A 25,654-nucleotide genomic window follows, 5' to 3' on the forward strand; every position below is an offset into this window, starting at 1 on the left:
TTCTACTACTGCTTGTTTTATTGTTATTTCCGACGCTACCCCTTCTACTCACAAAGAAAATTGTGCTAGTTTAGACCGTTGAAGCCAATTTTACAATCCAACTTTTCATTTTAGTAATAAATAGTTAATTGTTTAATGTTGGTCTCTTTATTTAAATTATAATTATTTTACTAGTGATTCAAACAACCCCGCACAAAATCAATGGAAAATGGGTCCCAGTCGATTTTGCTGAAATTGCAATATGTTGTAGTTTTTGACTTTCTGATCCAAAAGTTGTTATGGGCCCAAAGTGATTCTATGAATAGTTTCAGAGATAAAGAGGGGGAAGTATGCAATTTTGGCTGTAGTCCTGAGTAAGCTTCACGAAGTTTTAAGTTGATGGATTGAAAAACTGAATGAATGAATTTTGACCAGTAGGTACAATGCTTTTGGGATCGCTGAACCTGAATTCGGGGATAGCTTAGCTATCTAAGGTCACCTGGAGGTCAGGTAAAGGTGTACTTTAAATAATCTCACTTTTATAGTCATACCCATAAAACAAAACCCATACATCATTCACACAGATACTCACACATATACACATCCTTAAACATTTACATACATACACACACACATACATACACGCACGCCTCGTACACTCACACAGTCGCACATGTACGCACACGCGCACACATACAGACACTCATACATACGTATAAACAGAAATAAATTAGATTAATCTGGAAATATAAACAATCTGCTCTTTTCAGTTGATTAAAAAGTACTCAGTTCGTTTCATGCGAGGCTTGAATTGAGATTAAATTAAATGAAATGACCTTGACTTGATTGCAGGTGACCTTATAGGTAGGTATAATCTATCCCCGACTTCAGGTTCAGCGACCTCAAAAGCATTACAGGTGAAAGGCTTTTTCTTTACTTTAACCTTGAAATGTTCTTGGCTTGACCTAAATGTGACCTTATAGGGCTAAGCTATCTTCAGTTCCCCCCAAAAAAACATATACGCACTGGTTGAAATTCAATATAAGCCTTTTCTTTAGTTTGATCTTGAAATGACCTTGAATTGACTTAAAGGTGACCTTTAGGGTTACGCTATCTTCAGATTCACATTCTGCGAGCCCAAAAACCTATACACTCACTGGCCAAAATTCAATACAAGTCTTTTCATCAGTTTGACCTTGAAACGACCTTTACCTGACCTGCAGATAACCTTACATAGCTAAGCTATCCCCAAATTCAGGTTCAGCGATCCAAAAAGCTTTGTACCTACTTGCAAAAATTCATTACATGCCTCAGTTTTTGAATTCATCAACTTCGTGAAGCTTACTCAGGACTACAGCCAAAATCACATATTTCCTCTTTATCTCTGAAACTATTCATAGGATCACTTTGGGCCCATGACAACTTTTGATCAGAAAGTCAAAAACTATAACGTACTCCAATTTCAGCAAAATCGACTGGGACCCATTTTGTAAAACACTGCAACTGTTGGACAAATTATCTAATCTGCTATTATTATTTTATTATGTTGGTGTTAGCGAACTTGGGGATTTATTTTTAATGGATAGGTTTCGAGAACGGAACCGAAAGTATCGTACCATTTCTTCGACTCGGTATCTATGAAGCTAAATTGCTTTCAGCCAAAATGAATATTTCTAGTTGATTTTTTAACATGCATAAATTCCCGTATCCACGGCAGTAAAATTCCATCTGCTAGTTATAAATTTCCTTTATGAAACCCATATCTTTCCCCGAGGCCGAATCAGTCAATATATTAAAATATTATGTATATTATAAACATTGGTTTTAAGGGGGAGCCGGGTAAACGTTAACGCCGCTTTGTTTATTTCGGGCACGTCTGAGACATTTTTCTTTTTTCAGTTGGCGTGATACCCATCTAATTGATGACGAATTCTCCGAGTTCCCGGTCTTAGTTGGTGGAAAAACTGAGTACAGGGACAACATATAAATAAAAAAAAAATGGAAATATTGTCCTTTTTAATTACATTTGCTATTCAGTCCTGTAATACCTTTTAAGATGAGCGGAGGGTTAGGAGGAGTGATACTTTTTTTCAGGGCTCTTAGCTAATTGCATACGTCAAACTTCAGGGGAAAGGGTATAATAAAGCACTCTTACGGTTCTTTCGCGATGCTTTCTTGTTTTTATCATACCACCACTCCGCCTAATTTAAGCTAATGCTACAACTGTACTTGCTTTCTCAGTTAGCCACATTAAAAAGCCACATGTCCATCATATGAGAATTTTCTTTTATTAATTTCCTTTTACATAAAAAATGGAGCCATTGAAAAACTATTTCTCTCTGAATTATTACCAACTTTTAAGCATAAACTAAACAAATCGAATTTTAGTATAAATTGACTCAGTTCGTGTATTATTTTTGTTTAACAATAAAAAATCGGCAACAAGGGGAACTGTTGAATTATTAAAAAAAATAATGTGCGTCTAGCTGTATCAAGAGGGCTTTTAAAACGCCCCACATACTATTTGCCGTACGAAATCGTTCGATATCCATATACATATCAAATAAGGAAGGCTTAGATGAAGAGAGCACTTACCCAGGACGAGGGCAAAGATGAAAACCCTTCGCAGGTCCATTTAACAGGCTCTCACACTAACATCGCTGTATCTGAAATCAAAATTATTTTACATAGTGAGAGTGCCATTACATTCGTCAGAACATGTTTAATTTTTCGTACTGTACAAAGAAAATTACTTTTATTACTTCGTTACCTATTTTTAAATTAATATTAGCGGAAATCAATTATATTAAATCAAAACAATTTTCAATTACAGTTGGCTACGAAAATTAAACAATAGAGAAGCAGAACCAACGCTCATACAGAGAAAGTTTAATTATTTATTCATTTATTATTAATTAATTATTAATTAATTAATTAATAATTAAAATCGTACTATCTAATTACTTTACAAATAGATTTTTTATATCAGTAATAATAGCATCAAATATATCAAATTGTTCTTGGATAGCAGTGTAATTTTGGCACATATGGGCGAAAACTTCAAGGCATTTGTTCGAGGAGTAGAACGATAAAATGTCCTAGTTTCGTGTTTCAAAGGTAGACACATGATAATTTAACATGTGTAATATACAGGGTGTTAATGAACTTATGTCAAAAATTTAAAGCGTTGAAAATGGAGCAAAAACTGAGTTACCTGAAGTTTAAGGTCATACAGGAAAAAGCTAATTAAAAATGTGCTTAAAACTGTTTTGGAACTGCTGAAACACATGTATTTTATCTCGGCCAATACTTACACAAAATTCTGTAACACTATTTACGAGTTTGTAGGTTTCTTATGAAGCCGGACTGTATCCGAACGTCAGTTTGTAATACATTGTTATAGTGATTGCTGTGATGTTTTTCGAGAGTACATTTAATAGAGTAGATTAAATAGATCGATATCATCAAAGCCTATAGAAAATCAAATTAACAATCCTAAATCTTTATAAGCAGACAAAACAATATTCTCAATATAACCACTAAAAGTTAATTTTGAGTCAAACTTTACACCCAAATCAACAGTATCACTGACTCTATGCAAGACTTCTCACTTCAAATTATAATTAAAAAGCGTGACATTTTTCCTGCATAAGAATGGAAAAAAATCAGCACTAACAAATCGTCCTTTTAGAATTCGTGGGAAGCCATAGGTACAAATTGCAGAAATGTTTTAGCGGGTTAGGTGTTAAATATAAATTTTGGTAAATATTGATTGCGATGTAGTACTGGCGGTCCTTTAAATAGGTCTAGCTCTATGAAAATTGTATGCCCCCGTTAATATATCTGCTGATCCTAGAACGAAATACGCCGGATCACATTTCAGTTCTGGTTAAATTCCAATTACTGTACATAGTTGCGGCATTTCATATTCTAACTGCAATTAAAGTTGTTCCCTTAAAGCATCTAAAACCATGTTACATAGAATTCATAAATACGAAGCCTGTATTTGAGTCGGCACAAAAAATATTATACATATATTTTACAAATTCCAAAAAAAATACCATTAGTTGCCATAACCAGCGAAATCCACTGCGTAAAATAAAGTACTTTACGCATTTTATTTCTGGTTTCTTCTAGATATTCTGGTTTTATTTCCAGTTATGGTTATTTTTATTTCTGGTTAAAATTATCGTAAACTTATCAACAACTTTTCAGACGCGATAAAAATAAAGTAGCAACACAGAAATTTTCAAAATTTTAATTGAACCCTCGTAGGTAATAACAAAAACACCCTCACTTACATAGAGAGATCTGAAAACAGGTGAAATAAATGTGTTAGTTTATTACAGTGCTGAAGCTCCAACGGTGTCAGTATGTAAATGCGGATATTAATTATTCTGTTGGATGAAATGATAGCGTAAAATTTGGTAATTGAATATTTAAAACTAGTCGGGCAGGGGTATTAGGCACGAAATAACACTGGCCTACATGCATAGATATATTTACACTCGGCAGTCTATCTGTAATTCATTAGGTATTATAAAAGATATAAAAATTAATACTGAAAAATATATCTTCTGTACGATTGTGCGTAGAATCTAACTTTACGTACGCTGTGCGTAAAGTACATTCTTCAGTCTGTAATTCAATAGGTACTATGACGAATATAAAAACTAATACTGAAAAATATATCTTCTGCATTATCTCGCGTAAAATGCTAACCTTACGTACGCTGTACAGTACGCATTACTGGGAAAAGTGCCTTTCTTCAGTCAAGAGAAAATTTTCTCATTTTCTCTGCTACCGCGCGTTAGATTCGAACTTTACGCACGCTGTACATTACGTTTTAGTTCCTAAAGTACCTTTTCCAGTAAGTACTTAAACTAACTATATACCACTATTGTATCTGTAATTCAATAGGTACTCTAAAGGATATAAAAATTAATACTGAGCAATATATCTTCTGCATTACTTCGCTTAAAATGCTAAGTTTACGTATGCTGTACAGTACGCATTACTGCGTAAAGTACCTTTTTTCAGTCAAGAGAACATTCTCCCGTTAATACTGAAAAATATATTTTCTCTGTTACCGCGCGTAAAATTCCAACTTTACGCACGCTGTGCATTACGCTTTAGTGCATAAAGAACCTTTTTCAGTCAGTAATTAAGCTAACTATATACCACTATTTATCTGTAATTAAATAGATACTCTAAAGGATATAAAAATTAATATTGAGAAATATATATTCTGCATTACTTCGCTTAAAATGCTAAGTTTACGTATGCTGTACAGTATGCATTACTGCGTAAAGTATCTTTTTTCAGTCAAGAGAACATTCTCCCGTTAATATTGAAAAATATATTTTCTCTGCTACCGCGCGTGAAATTCCAACTTTACGCACGCTGTGCATTACGTTTTAGTGCGTAAATAACCTTTTTCAGTCAGTAATTAAGCTAACTATATACCACTATTTATCTGTAATTAAATAGGTACTCTAAAGGATATAAAAATTAATATTGAGAAATATATCTTCTGCATTACTTCGCTTCAAATGCTAAATTTACGTATGCCGTAGAGTACGCATTACTGCGTAAAGTACCTTTTTCAGTCAGTACTTAAACTACTTATATACCACTATTGTATCTGTAATTCAATAGGTACTTTAAAGGTTATAAAAATTAATACCGAGAAATATATCGTCTGCAGTACAGTACGCATTACTGCGTAAAGTACCTTTTTTCAGTCAAGAGAAAATTCACTCTTAATATTGAAAAATTTGTTTTCTCTACTACTGCGCGTAAAATGTTTACGCTGTACATTATTATTATCATTATCTTTTTCATTCAAGGAAATCCATAAAAATATTTTTTTCTAGCACTGTGCATAAAATACAAACTTTACGCTTCAGTGCGTAAAGTACCTCATTCAAGGGCAAGTTCTTCCCGTTAATGGTAAAAATTACTTTTCTTTTACCTCCCGTAAAATGAAAACTATACATGTGTACATTACGCATTACCTTTCTTAAAAAAGTTATATTAAAAAGTTCAATACTAACCATTTAATAAATATAGCATCATTTTGGGGTAAAGAAGTTTTGATATGACAAGTACATATATCTTTCATATTATCATGTCGTATAAGTTTAAACTATTTCAATGACGGTAAAAGGTTGTAAGTATTTTTAAGTATGTAATGGAATGGAGGAAAAGGTGGTCAATTTATTTTCTTTACAGTTCTGAATTCGTGGTTCGTGAAAATGTATTATTAAAATGTTACATATATGTATACTGTCGCACGCGAACGAAATTGGAAATATGTTTTTTGATTTCTCCAAATAATTGGTAGCGGTTTTGAGGTTTTCATGCAATATTCAATGCGGGTTAGGAAAACTGATACCTGTTCTGTCGAATTTAGGATGAAATCGATTTGTGGGAAAACAAACGAATTAATTTTCTCTAAACACGGAAAAGCTTACATGCCATGCCCATTGCTGCTTACATAAGTTAAGAGTGTAAGATTTAAGTAAAAAAACTGCGGTTAGCTCACGTAAAAAAAATACCCAGCAGTAGTCTGAAGGCTAGGAATCTGTTTCTGGAAATTGTTGAAACAGAAGAGAATAATGTAATTTATATATTTATTTATATACCAATAGCAAATCCTGTGACACACATACATATTCATATATTTAGATGACATGAGATTTGCATACATATACTTTGTTATCAATGTTGTTCCATTTGTGTATGGTTATTCAGTATTTACCTACAAATATGTTGTGGCTTGCACAGTAAGAGAGGGTTTCATTTTAGTATGATAAATTACAGTCTCAAATCTAATGGTGACTATAAGCGGTTATGATATACAGGGCGTTTTTACAAAATCTATCTAACAGAAAGTGTTCGATAAAACCGATCAGTAAATAAAGAAGTGGTACAAAAATCTGTAGGATTCAAAAATACATCTTCTTTGCCTGTCTGACAAATAAAACAGCCACACAAAAAAAGTAGTGTGTACTTTTCACGAATCCGGTGTCAGAATTGAGCTATCACATCACAGGAATTTTCTAACCTCAAAAACAGGTCAAAAATAGCAAAACTTCACGAAAAACATAATGGATTGGTAAAGAATATCCACGCCCCAAGAAAGAAGTCAGTCTCGATCCAATGTCAGTGATGCTCACTGTTTTTTTGACTTTAATGGAATCGTGCATTTTGAATTCTTGCTTCAAGGTTGTGCCGAGACACATGATTCTTGCGCACGCACACTCAATTCACACTTGTCAATTCGTCAATTTTGTACAGAAAATCAGATTACTGTCCTTTCTCACAATCCTTACTCACCAGACCTGGCTCCTTGCGGTTTTTTCTTGTTCCCGAAATTCAAATCAGTACTAAAAGGACGTTTTCAGACTTAAATAATTAATAGTAAAGTTTAAAAAAATAATGTTCGGTTATTTTCTGAACAGACCCCGTACAAGATGATAATGGAAGTACTACTGCTGCAATATAAGAAAACGTTCATTGGCTCGTATGAGTATTCACTGTATTACATTAATCGATTTCGGTGTATTTGCTTTTAATTACTGCATTGTTATTTTACTGTAGGAAGTTTTCAGAACCTTTTCTGCCCGCAGTGTTCAGCGTTAATATAATTCGCAATATTTCAGTTTCAGCCACTATACAGAGTTCTGCTGTTTCTAAAATACGAGAGATCTAATTAATGTTGTAGTAGTGCAAGTATATACTATTCACAAAAACATAATTTCTAAGGAAAGCCGGGCAAAATAGAATACTACAAACTCGTGGAAGCCTAGGAAGTTTGGAAAACAAAAATCAATAGTGGAGGAAACTTGATGCAAATTTAAGGTCATACGAACTGAGGAGGTGAACAAAATCTAAAAGAGATTATCAAATAAAATAAGTAAAATATTAAAAAGAAGCGCCAGAATGCGTGAAAAGTGTTTTGTCAATAAATTTTAGAGGTGCCACGTTTCTCTTTCATCGAAGTTCCGAAAAAGCTTGAACGGGGGACAAAAAGTAAAGATAATTAACATCGATTACTTAGGTGATATTTAAATTTATTAGATAATATCATTTTCAGAAGTTAACTAACTTTTCCAATATAAAGTCCCATTTTAAGTCAAACTTTGTACAGCCTTAGCCGGTGTCGCCTGAAAATTCATGAAGTTGGTCGCATAATAGAATGTTAATAATCAAAAACATTCTTTCACGCTCATTGAAATTCAAAACTGTACCTGCTTTTAGAACAGCCAAATACGTAAATCTGTTTTTCTTTCATCTCAGGTGAAATTGGTAGATTATGCGGTTTAAATTACATTAGTTAACAGTTGTTTTACAATGACTTTTAAAAAGTAGAAGCATTTAGGAAAACTCACCAAAAACTACTATTTAATATTTTCCTCTTCTATAACGTAAAACACATTATTACTGCTTTTTAACAATCGTTTAATGATTGAAAAAAAGATACGATCAGTTATCGGCACAATCTGTCGCTGTCGCTTTTGCGTGTGACAGGGGCTTAACTCATCACTAACATGTAGTTAACAATATATTTGTTATATTTCTGCATTATAATAAAATAGTTTAACTAATAATAATTTTAGCAATAACTGTTGCCAACATCATAATTTCCCTACATATCTACGATAAGGATACTTTTCAAGGTCAATATTCTGAAGCATTGTGCAGGAAGGAGCTACCTGATGATTATTATTTTGTATAAAATATCTTACTACAGCTTTTTATCTCAGTTTTAATGACTGAGTAAGAGATAAAGTCAGTTGTCAAAATTTGTCGCTGTCGCTTTGTATGAGGGTTTTCAGATCAACCACTGAAAAAGAGCTGAGAACAGTGTTTTTTTTTATGTAGTTGTGCATCAAATTAAAACAATTTAATTAATTGTTTTAAAACTAATGATCCTTAAACACCATCATTTTGCTGCATATTTAAATATATTGCTAATTTTCAGGGGGGGAAAATGAAGTTCCTGAAAGTTCGTTATGCGAGTATGCAAAGAAACTATCTGATTATGATGCTATTTTTTCTGTAAAATATCTGGTAATTTTTATCCTTAACTGATTGAGAAAGGGATATGATCAGCTGTCATAATTCATCGCGGTCGCTTTCGTGTGAGATGGGTCTTAGAGCAACCACCAAAAAAGTGTTTGAAATATTTTTTGCACTACTTCGGAACTATTTCATAAATTATTTTAGTAATAACTGTCATCACGAAAGCCAAACGGCACAATTTTGCTATATATTCATTATGACGATATTTTTCTCTCAAATTTAATGTACGTACAGGGTGATTCACTATATTCTGACCCCCCTTTCACTTTTTTGTTTTAAGAGTTATAAAAAAAATGTGAAATATGCACGAGCATATGAATCGTAGGAACTTCTATTCTATTCGATTTGATATATTGATAAATGATATTTTCATAGACACAAAACCTTCCAAATATCTGGAAAAGTGGAACGGAGGATATTAGAATTTTTAATATTAGTTAAATAAGGTAAAACCTGACAAATAAATACTATGAGTTGTCGCCACAATTTGTCGCTGTCGGTGTGGTGTGAGTTAGGTCTTATACCAACCAGCAGGAAAGATCTGATTAACAATTTTTTTATTTGTGTATTATATTAAAACAATTTAATTCGTTATTTTAGGATTAATTGCCATCGATGCTGCTCAAACAGGATAACATTGTTTCATATTCATATACGGGAAGGGATATTGGGGGCAAAAGTCAAGTTTCTGAAATATTATACTCAAAGAAGCCATAGTCCGACCCAAGCAAATTGTATAATCTATTTTAATTTGTTCTGGCGGATTCCAGTAAAAGTTGATGGAGTTCCGAAGGCAAGCAAACCTTGTCAGGATATCCGATCGAAATGCTGAGGTCAGGAATTCATTCTCTACGTCGATAGACTGGTGATCTCCAATAAATATTACCGAGCAATATGTTCCAATATATAAGATTATACTGTAGCTCTGATGAAGTCTACTAAGCCAAGTTCTTTGTGCGATCTGTTTCCTTGGGAATTATCTAATATCGACAATCTTTCAGAAGGGACAGGAGTATGGGGCGTGACAATATCCCCGTGCGGGCGACTATACAGGGCGTACGACAAAATTTAATTAGCGATTCCTTCAAAGTAATCAAGAGAGGGCAATATTTCTTGCTATATGAATCTGTCACTCAAAGATTACAGCGTATAGAAATGAGTACAGAAATATTGAGACTAATTCCAAAATTTCCGTGGAAATAACATTTTTAGAATGTCACTATATAACATGATTTCACGCCGTTCGCCTCCGCAATTGACATTAAATTTCAGTTTGCCAAATGTTACGTAGCGATCCGTAAAACCCTGCCAATTATCAGCAACACTAGAAAAACGAGCAAATATTCGACATTCATAAAGGCCCCTGAATAGGGCTGGTCATAATTCGATTTCAAGCGGTTCGTTTAAAACCAGAATATTTTCATAGGGGCAACTATGGGCATTAGCCGCAGATGATTCCCATTTGTGCTCCTGTCTATAAAATTCGTAAAAAGAATAAATTTAATTTTTAACTTTATATTTGATATTACAATTCGCGTTGTTAACGTTGGCTATCCGGAATCTACATATTTTCTATAACAATTTGCACCTTATATGCGGCATGACTCATGTTTAAAGTGACAAACTTGTCGTTTGTTGTTCTCTTTGTTACTGTCGTATGTTGTTTGCTGTTGTCGTCATTTCTTGTTAGCTGTTGTTTTTAGTTATTGTCGTTTGTTGTTGTTTGTTGTTATCGTACGTATTGCCGTTTGCTGTTGTTGTTGTTGTTGTTTTCTGAGGTTATTGTCGTTTGTTGATGTTGTTGTTGTTGTCATTTGCTGTTGTCATTTGCTATCATTGTCGTTTGCTGTTGTTGTTGATGTTGTTTTCTGTTGTTGCTGTTAGTTGTTGTCGTTAGTTGCCGTGTGTTGTTGTTGCTGATGCTGTTATCAATTGCTGCTGTCATTTGCTATTGTTGTCATTTGCTATTATTGTCGTTTGCTGTTGTTGTTGTTGTTTTCTGAGGTTGTTGTCGTTTGTTGTTGTTGTTGATGTTGTTTTCTACAGTTGTTGTTGTTGTTGATGTTGTTTTCTACAGTTGTTGTCGTTTGTTATTGTCGTTTGATGTTGCCGCCGTTTGTTTTTCTTAGTTGTTGCTATTAGTTGTTGTTGTCGTTTGTTGTTGTCGTCATTAGCTGTTGTCATGTGCTTGTTGTCATTTGCTATTGTTGTCGTTTGCTGCTGTTGTTAGTTGTTGTTGTTTTCTGTGGTTGCTGTCGATTGTTGTTGCTGTTGTCATTTCCTATTGTCGTCATTAGCTATCATTGTCGTTTGCTGTTGTTGTTAGTTGTTGTTGTTGTTGTTTTCTGTGGTTGTTGTCGTGTGTTGTTGTAGTTTGTTGATGTCATTTGTTACTGTTATTGCAGTTGGCTATTGTTGCCGTTTCTTGCTGTTGTTATTGTTGTCGTTGTTGTTCGGCTTTGACTGAGACTGTAACCCGCCATAACTTTAGAGCCGTTACGTATACTTTACTGAAAAAAGGCAAATATTTTATATGAACATATTTATAAACTGCTTAAAATAAATCTAAAATTCATAATACTGCAACGGATCTGGTAATTTTTGCAAAACGTTCTAAGTAATTACAAAATAATTTGTATATTGTCAAATTACTGAATATATGAAGTTTGATACATATGTAAATGTTTGTGAAGTTTAATCTGTGTTAACATCCCACTAAAACGCAGTGACCGTTGGGGACTATTTACTATCCTTAATTTGTACAATTTGCTTGCGGAAATGCCTTAATTTATTAACGTGAAATACATCAAGTTTTGTTTCAAAATCAGACTTAGTATAGGTATACTACATACCGAATTTACATATTGAAATACTTGTTTCATAGTATGGAGAATGTTCAGCAAATATACAGGGTGTTAATGAACTTATGTCAAAAATTTAAAGGGGAGAAAAAGGATCAAAAACTGAGTTAACTGATGTCATTAACTTGTATCGGAAGTTTAAGGTCATAGAGAAAAAGCCTAATTAAAAATTTGTTTAAAACTGTTTTGGAACTGCTGAAATACATGTATTTTATAGGGGCGAGTACTTACAAAAAATTCTGTAACACTTTTTACGAGTTTCTTATGAAGTCGGACAGTATTAGAAAGTCAGTTTGTAATACATGTTGTAGTGATTGCTGTGCTGTTTTTCGAGAGTACATTTAATAGCTGCATTTGCAAATTTTCTTTTGAAAATGGCGCATTTATTTAGCAATCGCGAATATTATGATATGCTCATAATTTATGGCGAAGCAAATGAAAATGCCCATAGAGCTTGTCAAGTGTACCGTGCAAGATATCCTGAAAAAATTGCACGCAAACACTCACATCCCTTATATTTGTTGCTTACATATTTAGAAAAAAGAAAATGTGTAGGTCACAGTTGTAGGAAACTTCCTAATGATTTCAAAATTGTACGTAGAAAAACAGTTTAATGTTGCTGGTACTGTAATCAGTTTCTTGTTTACAAATGTTGACTACGGTAGGCGCATTAGTCTGCAGAGTAGTTATTTGCCATAAGATCATGTCTTCTTTAAAATAAAGTAAAAGTATAAGATATATTTTACATCTATTTAATTTAAAAATGGGTCACACATCACAGTTAAATTTTTATTTAACAGTTTAAGCCGTTTTCGACAGTGTGGTATAAATATACATATCAATTGGAATTGGTCAACTTGCGTGATATTTCACAAGTGGTTCCGTACAAAGCATGCATGCAACAAAATTAATTTTATTTATATATCCCACATAGCTGCGCGAAATATCAACCGAGAGAATTATATGGGCAAATACGACATATAAAAAAGTTGAAAATTAATTATGAAGTTAAATATTAGGGTCATAACTGTGAGTTAATACTTCACAAAATTATGGGAATATTGTGTTGCATTATACAAGGTAGCTGTATACGTCCCAATATCGTAATGCTAGGAATTTATTAATGAACCAATAACGAGATGGATCCATTAGTGTGTGTGCAAATATATAAAGAGCTTCGGCTTAAAACACGGTTCAATAATGCATGCACTGTACACCTCGACTACCGGAGAGAATTTCTACTTAATACAGCAAAACCGCACAACATAACACACATATACTCGAATATTTCTCATTACTTGATTTACTTGCTTCCTGGCATAACATCAAAGAAAAAATCTAGTAGGGGCAGATCTGGGCAGCGGGGTGGTCACTCACCTGCGGGNTCCCCCACCCCCGCACCCCACTGACACTTCTTCAGCGTGACCTTGGAGGACGGCATCGCCATGCCTGCTGCTGGAGACCTGGTGCCGGCTCCGGATGGCGGCAGCCCGGTGGCAGCCTGGAGTGACCTTGAAGTGGCTATGAATCCCCACTGCTATACTACTACGGTTCAATAATGCATTCACTGTACACCTCGACTATCGGAGAGAATTTCTACTTAATACAGCAAAACCGCACAACATAACACACATATACTCGAATATTTCTCATTACTTGATTTACTTGCTTCCTGGCATAACATCAAAGAAAAAATCTAGTAGGGGCAGATCTGGGCAGCGGGGTGGTCACTCACCTGCGGGTGGCATTTGAATTATCGCCCCAGTTTATTCACACTTCAAATTTATTACTATTATAATAGCTCTATGTCACTTACTATCGCTTCAAGTATTGTAAGCTGGAAGGTCACGCCCTCTACCCCACTCCACAGGATTGAAGACGCGCGCAGCAGTACTGACGTCATCGGCAGAAAGCGGGACTTCCCACCCCACTGCCACCACTGTACTGCGCTTGTTTAGATGCGCACGCAACGACGCCGACGGTATAAGACCGGTAAAGAGGTCGCACCGAAGCATTTACCGAATCACTACCGCTTTTAAATTCTTGTATCTGTCGTTATAAAAATATTGACTGTAGATAATTCATTGGATATTATTAAAGGAACATAATAAGTTCTGGGAAAAATATTTAACCTCCAAATTTTTAAATCCAAAACGAATTGGCAACAATGATATGGACCTAAGAAATGTCCGGTATATGAATGATAACGAACATTTGCGCGTAAAAAATATACATTTGAAATACACACGGGAATTAGTAAAATGACCTTCCCGAAGGAACCCGAGAAATATTAGAGACGTAAATACATATTACATTTTTGCAACAACGTGATGCAGCTGTGGTGAATAGGGAATATAATATGGGAATAGTTATCTGTTAATGAAAATGTCGTCCCATATGAAAATGGAATATGAAATGGACACTATATAGAATGTGCAGCAACGGTGCTGCGGTTGTTTTGTGCGTGGGGTTTCGCCGTGACCGAAACTATACCCAATTAATGCCGTGCTTAACGCTAATTTGCTCGACTCTATCGAGCAAATATTTAAATACGATCGAATATATGTGGTACATGATTGCACCAGACGTAATAGATGTCACTTAGTGTGATCGCGAGTGAGCTCCTCGTTCGTCGTATTTTGTACATAAATTATGCATAATGTTTTCACAAACGAATCACAAATACAGATTTATCTTAAGAAAGGCATATAAAAAAACATTCGAGGACTTTTAAGCACACATCATACGTATTTCTCAATACCATTTACTCATTGAGGAAAGTCTACATCCTGAGTAAATATCCTAAACCTTAGTCAATGAATAATTACGCCAATCGATATCTAATTAAGTTAATAGTAGGTCACCGATACTTGATATTGTGAATACGTAAGTATAGTAGTTAACGCTTCACTGTGTCCATTTGCATAATTGTATACTCAATATTCGGAGGTGCATTTCACGGATTATATACAATTCATTAGCAAATTAACACGTCAACTACTCCACTATGGAATCTGATAATAACTGCAGCTTCATTAGAATAGAAATGTACGAAGGGTGTCAAAATAACTGTACAAAATTTTAAAAGCAAACAGTACTAAAAAAAAAACAACAAAATGAGTCAATATGAACATTTGTCTAGGAATGCTGTGTCCCAAAATGATGAACAAAATTCATATTTTTTTCCTAGTTTCCAGTAAAAAGTCGCTAAAACACAGCAATTAGTAAATAGAAATTGTTACTTTTCTGCAATATTTTCTGTTTTTTTTTGAGCCACGTTTGACAAACCTACAACATTACCGACATTTTTTTTTAATTTTATACTATAAATAGATAGCCCTTCTAAAGACGAATTCTACTTACTTTAAAACCTTTATTTTTTCTCAAAAAAAACATATCGATAAACACATGAAATTCACCAGAATACCTTAGGCATAACGTGAATCGTTTTAGTTCCAATTCATTCGTTGTTAAATTATTTTGAAAAATGGTTGCTCGTTTAAGCGAAAACAGAAAATTGAAATTTTAATTATGACTGGATGCGGTGATAAAATCCGTAGTCAATCCAGACCAGAGAATTAGTCAAGCTACAATAAGTAAAGTATCCAAAAAGTTTGAAGAAACCGGAAGAATAAAAGATTTATCTGGATCAGGAAGACGAAGAACGGTAATAGGCCAGAAAAAAAAGCTGGGAAATGACCATTTCGCAACTTTTTGTTTCGGCAAGCTGAATTTATCACTATAGATGCTAAATATTGTGTACAATAACATATTAGTTTTCACAGTCATAAAAATGGGGGGAAGATTGTTTACAGGCTGGTTAATTGTATAATTTTTACGTAAGTTCACGTTTTCGCTTATAACTTTTTTCTGTTCATTCCACGAGAAAACAGTAGAGTACTTTTTTTGTCTTCAAAATACCTACAAAACTAGTCTTCGAGCGTCAAAAAATATTGATTAGATCAAAAGTTATAAACGGAAGAAGTTTATTTATGACTTTTGAATTAAACATTTATAAACTGCATTATTATTACCAGAACGTTTTGGCATCGCATCCTCTCATTCCTTATCACTGTCTAATAACTCACACGAAATCTGGAATCGGTAAATTGAATATTTTACAAGTTATGGCCTTTTAAACAAAATAAACAAATAATAAGCCGGAACATCCTGAGCATCTTCCACAATACTATCGAATTATTGAAAAATCGTATCAGAGAACAAGTTCGAAACATAACACCAAATCTCTCCCCTACGTTGCAATATCAGGTGTTCCTCAGGGATCACATTTGGGACCATTACTATATTTAATCTATATCAACGATATCCGTCACTGTTTCAAATTTTGTAAATTTTTACTCTCTTTTTGAAAATTTACTCTCAAATGAATACTGTAAATTGAACAAGCTTCAATTAAATTTAGGTAAATGTTTCCATATTTGTTTTATCTGTAACCAAGATCTCTACTACAAAATACTCTAATAATTTTAACTTAGAAGAATATTTTAAATCAAGTTGAAGAAATATAAGGTGGGGGGTTGTCTTTGGTAGAAAAATGAGTTTTTCTTCACATAACTTTAAAAAGCAACAAAATGCTTGGTTTCTTTGCAAAAATTTTAAGTCGATTTTTGCTATTAAATCTGTATATTTTGCATATGTGCACAGCATAATCAATTTTGCATCTATTGTATGGAATCCTAAATATTCCACATATGTCTCGACCTGAGGCAGTACATAATAGATTTACGAGACATTTACACTACAAGGAGAGTGGTGTGTATTCTTTTCATTGTAGTTTGATGTTACGAAATCATTACCATATGATTTCATTGGAAAATCCAAGAATTATTGCCGAATCAGTATTTTTATATACACTTCTTAATGATTTTATCCATTCTCCAGATTTATTAGCCTTGATCTGTTTACATGTACCACAACATGACTTTAGAGTAAGTGCACTGTTTCATGAGACTTTTTATCGAACTAATTCTGGTCAAAACTCTCGTATAAACAGAATATGTAGACATTTTAACTTGTATTTATAGTACTCTAGATATCTTTCACTCCTCGCTCACTAGTTTTAAAAAATCTTTAAAGGAAACTATTACTGTAAATTAACATTTTCTATTATAGTAATTATTTCTGTACTTCTATATTTAATTAGCTTTAAGTAATTTGTGGACATTGTTTTGAGCTATAAATCCTGTGTTTGTCCCCTTCTCCATAAATAAATAAATAAAATAAAATAAAATAAAATAAAATAAAATAAAATAAAATAAAATAAAATAAAATAAAATAAAATAAAATAAAATAAATGTTATTAAAAATGTAATTTATAATTTTGAACACCGAATTGGGCACAATGTTTAATCAGGGCCACTTTGAACATTTGCTGTAATAAAATAAAAAGCAGTACTAAGTTATTGTTTTCATTTAACTTATATCGCTAAATTCGTCTTTAGAAGAACTATCTATTTATACTACAAAATATAGAGCGTTCCTATTAAAAAAAATGTCGGTAATGTTATAGGTCTGTCAAACATGACTCAAAAAAATAGAAAATATTGCAGAAAAGTGACAATTTCTTTTTACTAATTGACCTGTTCCAGCGATTTTTTTAAATTTCAAATGGAAAAAATTTTTTCAGTGTGGAGATCACATATTTAATTATTAAATCTATGGTAGAAACAAGCTTCAAGTACATTACCATGGGCATGTCCATACGTAAAGCGCATGCCTAATGGCATTATTGTGTATTATTAAATAAGTTTATAGCACAAGCAAACAATAAAAATGTGTACCTCTACCACTAATAATGAATATAAAGAGTGTCCCAACAGTAACGTAGGTCAATTTAGACAAAATGGAACGATATACGACGTATGAACGAGTGAAAATTCACTAAATGCGGAGAGTATGTAGCTGAGACCACGCATAAATTACGTGTAAAAGTTTAGCTGCCAAATTTGAACGAACAGGTTCGATTGCACACATACGAAAAGAGGCGGCCTCGTACTGGCCTAAAATGGTGCAGCCTATCAAAAGGAAGTGTATAATTCTCTTTCGGTACCAACAGATCTGCACGTTCGCATTTTTTTTTTTTTTTTTTGTAACAAATTCGATTTCGTATTTTATTGGAAAGTTCCGTGAAAAAACCGGAACAAAGGTATAGCGCACGGATCCTAATAAAGCAAATATTATTACCGCTAATTCTGTTGTCCGTATCAGTCCTAAGTGGAATTGTCTGGCAGTGCATTTATTAAAATACAATAACAATTTTAGTTTGTATTTCAGCTCGGAAAGTAATCGGATTAGGAGTTTTACAAAATGATGGAAACTCCGGAACTATGAGTCGGTAACTCATTTAGGTCTGATTTACTCAGGCCTTATATTCACTTCCATAATAATAAGATAACACTTGTTGCACCCTATTCTAGCTAGCGCTCTCAACGGGTTGGTGGGATCTTTCCCACCTCTCCTTATTCCTCCCGCCTTGAGTCGTGCTCTTTCCGCGACAGGGTCGGGTCTAGCCCACGACACACAATAAAATCGTTATGTTCGATACAAAGATTACTCCAATATTTTTGTGTGGTTGTACAAAAATAAATATCTGCCATTGTTAAGAACACGTTGCAAACTCAATTCTACTAGCACTTTATGAAAAAGCAGGATAAATTAAAAACGGTACTCTTCTAATACCCTTTTCGACAGCGCGATAGCGATTTATAATCTTCGGAAAAGTAATATACCTAATTCTATAAACCTAAATACGAGTAATTTTTTTATAAATTATTTTCTGCTGAAATAAATCCATTATTAGTATTAAAGAATAGGCGTACTTTGATTTTTATCGTTTGCTTGTTTTGTAAAGATATTTAATAGAACATAAATAATACATCAATGCAGAATCAAAAGACATGCATTTTATACAGGGTGTTAATGAACTTCTTTCAAAACTTTAAGGGGGTGAAAAAGGAGCAAAAACTGAGTTAACAGATGTCACAAACATGTATCGGTAGTTTAAGGTCATAGAGAGAAAAGCTAATTAAAAATGTGTTTAAAACTGTTTTGGAACTGCTGAAATACATGTATTTTATCACGGGGAAAAATTCTGTAACATTTTTTACGAGTTTGTAGGTTTCTTATGAAGGCAGACTGTATTCAAAAGTGTTCCAAAGTCAGTTTGTAATACATTGTTGTAGTGATTGCTGTGCTGTTTTTCGAGAGTATGTTTCAGTCGAAATGGTGTACGTAACATCCACAACACTCACCACTGGACTAGCAACAGTTTTCAGTGAACATGTGGGCTGGTATCGTTAATGACACTTTAATAGGACCTTTTGAATTGCCTAGAAGCTTAGACGGTGCTACATATCTAGATTTTTTGCAAAATTGCTTACCGGAATTATTGGAAGACGTGCCATTAAATGTACGGCAAAATATGTGGTTACTGCATGACGAGTCCCCGCTCACTTTTTTCGGAGAGTGCGCGACTTTCTAAACATTACTTTTTCCGATCGCTGGATAGGTCGCGGCAACCTAGTTAGATGCCCCCTCCCCCATCCCCGGACCTCACCCACCCCTTTAGACTTCTTTTTGTGGGGATATGTGAAAAGTGCTGTGTATTCCATGGAGGTTCGTGACATCGACCAACTGCGACATCGTATTGCTGAAGCTTGAAATACGATTTGAGACGACGTGGCGTGCGAGCGAATTGGATACGTCGCGCTGAAGCTTGTGTGCAAGCAAATGATGGGTACATCGAACATCTTCTATGAAAATCAGCAGTTCTCAAAAGGTGACTCCTTGCAATGTTGACATAACGGACATGTGGCAAACATTTTTGACATAAGTTCATTAACACCCTGTATATGAACGAGCGAATCGTAATGGAATTGAAGCTCGTCATCTGAGACTTATCTTAATCTCCAGTTTTTTTGCTCAAATGTTCACCAGGCTTCGGGACAATGAAAAATTTAGTAAACACCCTATTGATCCATAAGACCACACCCAGTGTGGAATAAGTCTTGGATAAAGTGGGGGAAAACTAGGAACTCACATTAGGCAGATTGTAAATCACTTAACTGTTATCTTCCTCTTCTTTGGAAAACCCCTATGGGATAGTTACCCCAATCACATACAACTATATCCACTGTGATGTGAGATTTACATTTTGTGACAAGTACAAACGCTTCACTGTAAATGTCTGGATTGGCATTCTGAGAAAGAAGTCAATACAACACATTCCTCAATCAAATAAACAGTTGCACATATTGACACTGTTTAAGAGGAGTGATACTTCCATTACTTGAAGGTGAACCGATTCAGTAGCCACCAAAATCGCCAGATCTGAATATACTGGACTTCTACATTTGGGGTTGTCTTAGAAGCTTGATATACGCAAAACCGGTTAGGCTACAACATAATTAGCTCTCAACCGGGGATTTTTTTTTATGGAAAACACACGTAGGTCCTATATTAATTAATCCAGTTGCAGGCAAAGCGACGGGGACGACCCTGGTTATCCGCGATTCGATGTCGTCCGACCCGGGCGCTTATAATCGCCTTATGAATAATTGCTCAGTATAAGACGCATTTACATCGTTGTCAATGTATGATTCTGAAGCGGGTATTTTATAAACTAATTACGCCGTTCTTTGATCGATGGGGGAAGTGGAGAACTGAACCGACTAACAGACGGAATCCTATTAACGGAGATCTTGAGGAGGTGATTGATGTTTTAGAATTATTTCCTTGCGCCCTGCAAACCGGGTACGCACCCCGAAAAACTGCGGGTTAAGAAATGAATTTTTTTAGACTAGATGAATGGTGTGGTGCCGCTGAAACCTATCCGGGACTTCCGAGGTACGGACGCGAGTGCCGAAACCCTCTAAATTTTGCAGCCGGCAGACGAACTAGATATTCGTTTAAAACTAAATGAATATATTTGCTGCAGACGAAAATAGTTATTTGTACACACGCACTAGTGCGTAAAGTATTTTACTTTACGCACTTGACTATTTGATGTATCACCAACCAACAGTATTATTTTAAAATAAACGCTAAGTATCTACTTTACGCATTGTTGCTGCGTAATGTACAACGTCTGCTTAAAATTAGTACTTTACGCACATCTACAGAAAATTGTTATTTATACAATGAAGGTGCTATGTTTGACGAAGTACAATTCTTTAAATAATTCGCAGGAAGTGTAGGAATCAGTAGAAACCTTTAGCTAACACCTTTATTAAGAGAAATCTGGATTTCTGTAAAAAACGGGCATAGGCTTTGTTAGTAACTACAGATCGAAATACGTAGTTATTTGTACATCACTAGTGCGTAAAATATTTTATTTTATCAGCCAGCCTAAAATGAAATAAAATGGTAACGTAATTATTGTCTGTTGGACATATAAGCAACTTGGCATTATTTTAAAATAAATTCTAATTGTCAGTTGGTATATATATATTTTTTAACAATTTAGTTTTATTGAATTATTTCCGAGTAATTGTCATTTTGACAATTTAGAACAATTTGAGAAGCCTTATGTAATATAAAGTATTTGTTTAACGCATTATAGAGCAAAATATTTACTTTACGCACAAGTGTTGACGGCGTAGTGTACAACGTGCATAAAAATTAGTACTTTACGCATAGTTATAGAAAACTGTTATTTGTACAATGAATATCTAAAGCCGAGAAATGCCACTTTTTAGTTGTCGTGTACTTAAAACATATGTCCTTGAAAAAAATATACAATGTTGGCAATTGTAGCGCATATGACATATGACGTGAAGTATTTGCGATTGTGAAGTATTTGGGCCCGTTTAATAAAAAGTGACACCAAATGTCGTGATTAACAAGTAAAACCATATTATTAATATTGCATTTTTTATAATTTCTCTATAAAGTGAAAACAGCGTTTTGTACTTCTTTTGAAAACAATGTACTTTTGCCATTTACATATTTAACGTTGGTAGTAGGAAATAGTAATTTTTATCTTCACATGTATCACGAGAATTGTTCCGTATATTTGTATCTCTGCTATATTTTAACTGCGCGAATTTCACAAATGACGACGACAAGTGAGAAACCTGATATAGCTCATACGCGCGATTTTGTCAAAGCTTTATGCAAGATAATATTGCTGGTTTGTGAATAACATGTTTTCAAGAATATCATGTGTATCTGGCAGGTTTTAAGCATCGACCGGCGGGTATTAGAAAAAGTGTTGTCTGATAAAAACTGGAGAGTATCTATATCTGAGATACAAAATTGGAAAATCCATGGGACAGAATGGAATGCTCACCGGTTTATAAGAAAATCCAATTTGTTGTAGAAACAAACAGATCTGTGAATATGAAGTACACAATTACTGATGCCATTGACTGTAACTTCAAGGTAATTTTTATTTTTAACTACGGAATCAGAGGGAGTTACAGTCTTTGAGTAGATTCCTGACGATACTCCTTAGTGACCTTGATCTTGAGATCAAAGTCGAAAGAACATGTCAAGGTCATATCGGTGTTTGGAGTAGCGGCCCCTTATTCGACAGTAGAAATAAGACAGCGTAGAAATCTACATGTTTTTATGATCTTAAGGTCAATGGTAAAGGTCCTGAAGAGGTCAACTGATTATTTCGGCTGTTATTTTTTATTTTCGACGATGGAATAGAAGGGACTTACAATTTTTTAGTGATCGCAGATGGTCGAGTTAGCCTATGAAATCCTAACTTTAAAACTGAAAGATATTGATGGCGACAGTAGGAAATAATCCGGCCACTGAAGACGAGAGTAGGGAACGATTCGGCCATTCAAGGCAAAATCGAAGATCAAGGTCACTTAGGAGTACCATCAGGTATCTACCCAAAGACTGCCACTCCGTCTGAGTCCATAGTTAAAAAAAATACAGTAAAAATCAACATTTGCCCTTGAACTGACCTTGACCATTGACCTTGAGGTCAATGGTCAAGGTCACGGTCACGGTCAAAGTCATATTCGGATGCAGAATTTTCTGCTCTTTCCATTTCCGGGGTCGAAAAGGAGGGTCGCCATTAAAAAAAAAGAATTAACCTTGATATGACCTTGAACCTTAACCTTAACCTGCTGAGATTTTGCCCCCACCATTTATCCCAAAAATGCTTTCCCGCTGAGATTTTTGGGGGCTTCCATACCTTTGACTAACCCTGTATAATCTAGCACCTTCATCTGAAAATAAATCGAGATAAATCTGTCGCTTTGCTTTTCTGTGCTAATAATGTTAAAGCCAGCTTATTATAAAATTAATGAGAGGTAAAATACAATTTCAAGTTCTAGCAAAAAGATTACGCCTTGTTATCGACTGTAATCTTACATTTGAAGATCATATAACTAATAAAAAAGGTTATTCTGTTAGGAAACGATATATTCGCATAGATATTATTTCAACGGAGACAAAAAAATGTCGTGACTCTACCTACACGCAATTATTGTGACAATGTTATATGGTTTACAAAAATTGAGTCTTGGATTTAGATTGGAAATCAGACGCAGATAGAGAATTTCTCACAAATTAAATTAATTTTCTTGGCTTAATATACGCTGTAGCAGGATTAGGAAAATAAATTAAATACAGAACTGATGCTCATAATTTAAACGTTCTCGGAAGGCACATTTTAAACATTCCCTACCATCGCAAGCTATTTTTAATGTGGGGGTGTTGCAAAATGTTGTTCTGAGAATTCTAGAGCAGATTCTACATCCAAAAATTCGAAAAAACGAAATAGAGGGTCAAAAAAAATAATTAAAAAATGTTTTTAATCGATAATTTCTAAATCTTTCATTTGAAATCGTTTAAATTTGGATCAATACATTTATGATACGTAGATTATAATTTGACATAATCGATTGCATTTCAGACCCATCAGGGGCGTAGATATGGGGGAGTACCTATTGATTTTTACCAGAAAATCTACGCCACTGGTTTTTCTACTGGTTTTTATTTTTAGGAAACTGATTTATTTCAGAGCAAAAAAGCCCCCTTGCACATTTGTCATTTAGCTAGAGGCTTTCGTGCGATCGGAGATTTTTAAAAATCGTGCAAATAATTTTTAAAGAAACATTAAACATTTAGTATCAAACGCTTATATCTTTCCGATCTCAATTGAAGAACCAAGAGGTTGGTAGTATGTACCAGGTTCGGTTGTACGTATATGGTTGAACTTAGGGGTGGTTTTACCCTCATTTAGGGATATTTTCCTTCGGATCTAGTGATTGTGGGTTATTAACGGTTCAATTATCACGTATAAAAGAAAAAGAAAAAAAATTGTAACTTTTAATATATTTTTTGTATTTTTAGGCGTTTAGGGGATGATTTCACCCCTTTAAGGGTTGATTTTCAATCCGGATAAGACCGTATCAAATACGAAATTAGATATTTTCACGTTCATAATATTATTTTGATAACAACATAGAAATATTTGGGGTTTTGCAACTGTTGATGATTCTTAATTTGTTCACTTTTTTTGTCTTTTCAACCCCTAAATAAGGGTGATTTTCGAAAATTTTCGAAAAACTGAAAGTGATGCTCATTTTTATTTTTCATGACGAATTTTTGGATATATTTAGAATATTTTTAAGATTTTTCCTCTCGCCTCTGTCAAAGTCTCAAAAACAGGCGGATTTTGCGGTCACATTTTGATCTTTCTATATAAATAAGGTGGTGATTTATTTAAAATAATTGAATGATATAAACAAGCTGCATGGTGTAATTGTCTGTTTTCCATATTAAGCCATTTCACTTCTTGAAGTTTATACGATATTCTTTGATTTTTCCGAATTCCATAAATAAATCTGGGGCAAGAGTTTTGTAACTTTTGAATTGTAAGTTTATATAAGGCATTGATGCACGGTCCATACAAAACATCAGCAAAATTTAATAGTGATAAAATTAAGCTTTCACAAAGCATAACTTTAGTTTCGGTAGGCATACAATGTCTATTAGTATACAGAGTGTTAAAAAAAGAGTGTAAAATATTTCAGGAAGTAATAGTATGAACCAAAATAAGCAGAAAAGTCTTAATAAACATGGGTCCGCAAAGTAACGGTTGCGGAGATATGGACCACTATTCGTTTTTCAAACATTTTATTTTATTAGGAATAAACCGACAAAGGAAGCTTTTAACAAACAAAAAACAAAGTTACAGAAGATGTTCAAAGTGCCCTCCGTCCATTTCTAAGCAGGCACGACATCTTCGTCTCAACGATATTCGAACTCTTTCGAAAACACCCTCCTTGGTTTGGATTTCTTGACACTTTTGATTAATCCGTAGCTGCAGCTCTTCCAGGCTATTTACAGGAATACCATACACTAATGTCTTCAAATATCCCCAAACAAAGAAATCTAGAGGGTTCAGATCAGGCGATCTTGGAGGCCATAAAACAGGTCCGGCCCTTCCTACCCATCTATGTGGAAAAGTTTGGTGTAAATGCTCTCTAACGGCCATGGAAAAATGAGCTGGAGCACCATCATGCTGGAACCACATTTGTTGCCTCTGATTCAAAGGAATGTCTTCCAAAAACTCATACAGTGTGTTCTGCAGAAAGTTGAGGTAAGCAGCGCCTGTTAATCGGTTTGGTAAAACAACAGGACCTAGAAACCTGTCACCTACAATACCCATCCAAATGTTTAATGAAAAACGTGCCTAATGTCCAGATTCTATTAGAGCATGAGTATTTTCGTCGGCC

General features: G+C 34.3%; 1 protein-coding gene across 1 annotated transcript in view; it reads right to left on the reverse strand.

Moving 5' to 3' along the window:
* Positions 1-2,637, reverse strand: part of LOC108908956 (Down syndrome cell adhesion molecule-like protein Dscam2) — a 306,735-nt gene extending 304,098 nt beyond the window's left edge. Inside the window, exon 1 of the mRNA XM_023457289.1 lies at positions 2,575-2,637. Within this exon, the coding sequence (XP_023313057.1) occupies positions 2,575-2,614 (40 nt within the window). The 5' untranslated portion in view covers positions 2,615-2,637. The remainder of the gene's footprint in view (positions 1-2,574) is intronic.
* Positions 2,638-25,654: the final 23,017 nt, after the last annotated feature.

Source organism: Anoplophora glabripennis, unplaced genomic scaffold, assembly GCF_000390285.2.
Source record: "Anoplophora glabripennis isolate ALB-LARVAE unplaced genomic scaffold, Agla_2.0 scaffold9, whole genome shotgun sequence".
NCBI classification, from domain to species: Eukaryota; Metazoa; Arthropoda; class Insecta; order Coleoptera; family Cerambycidae; genus Anoplophora; species Anoplophora glabripennis.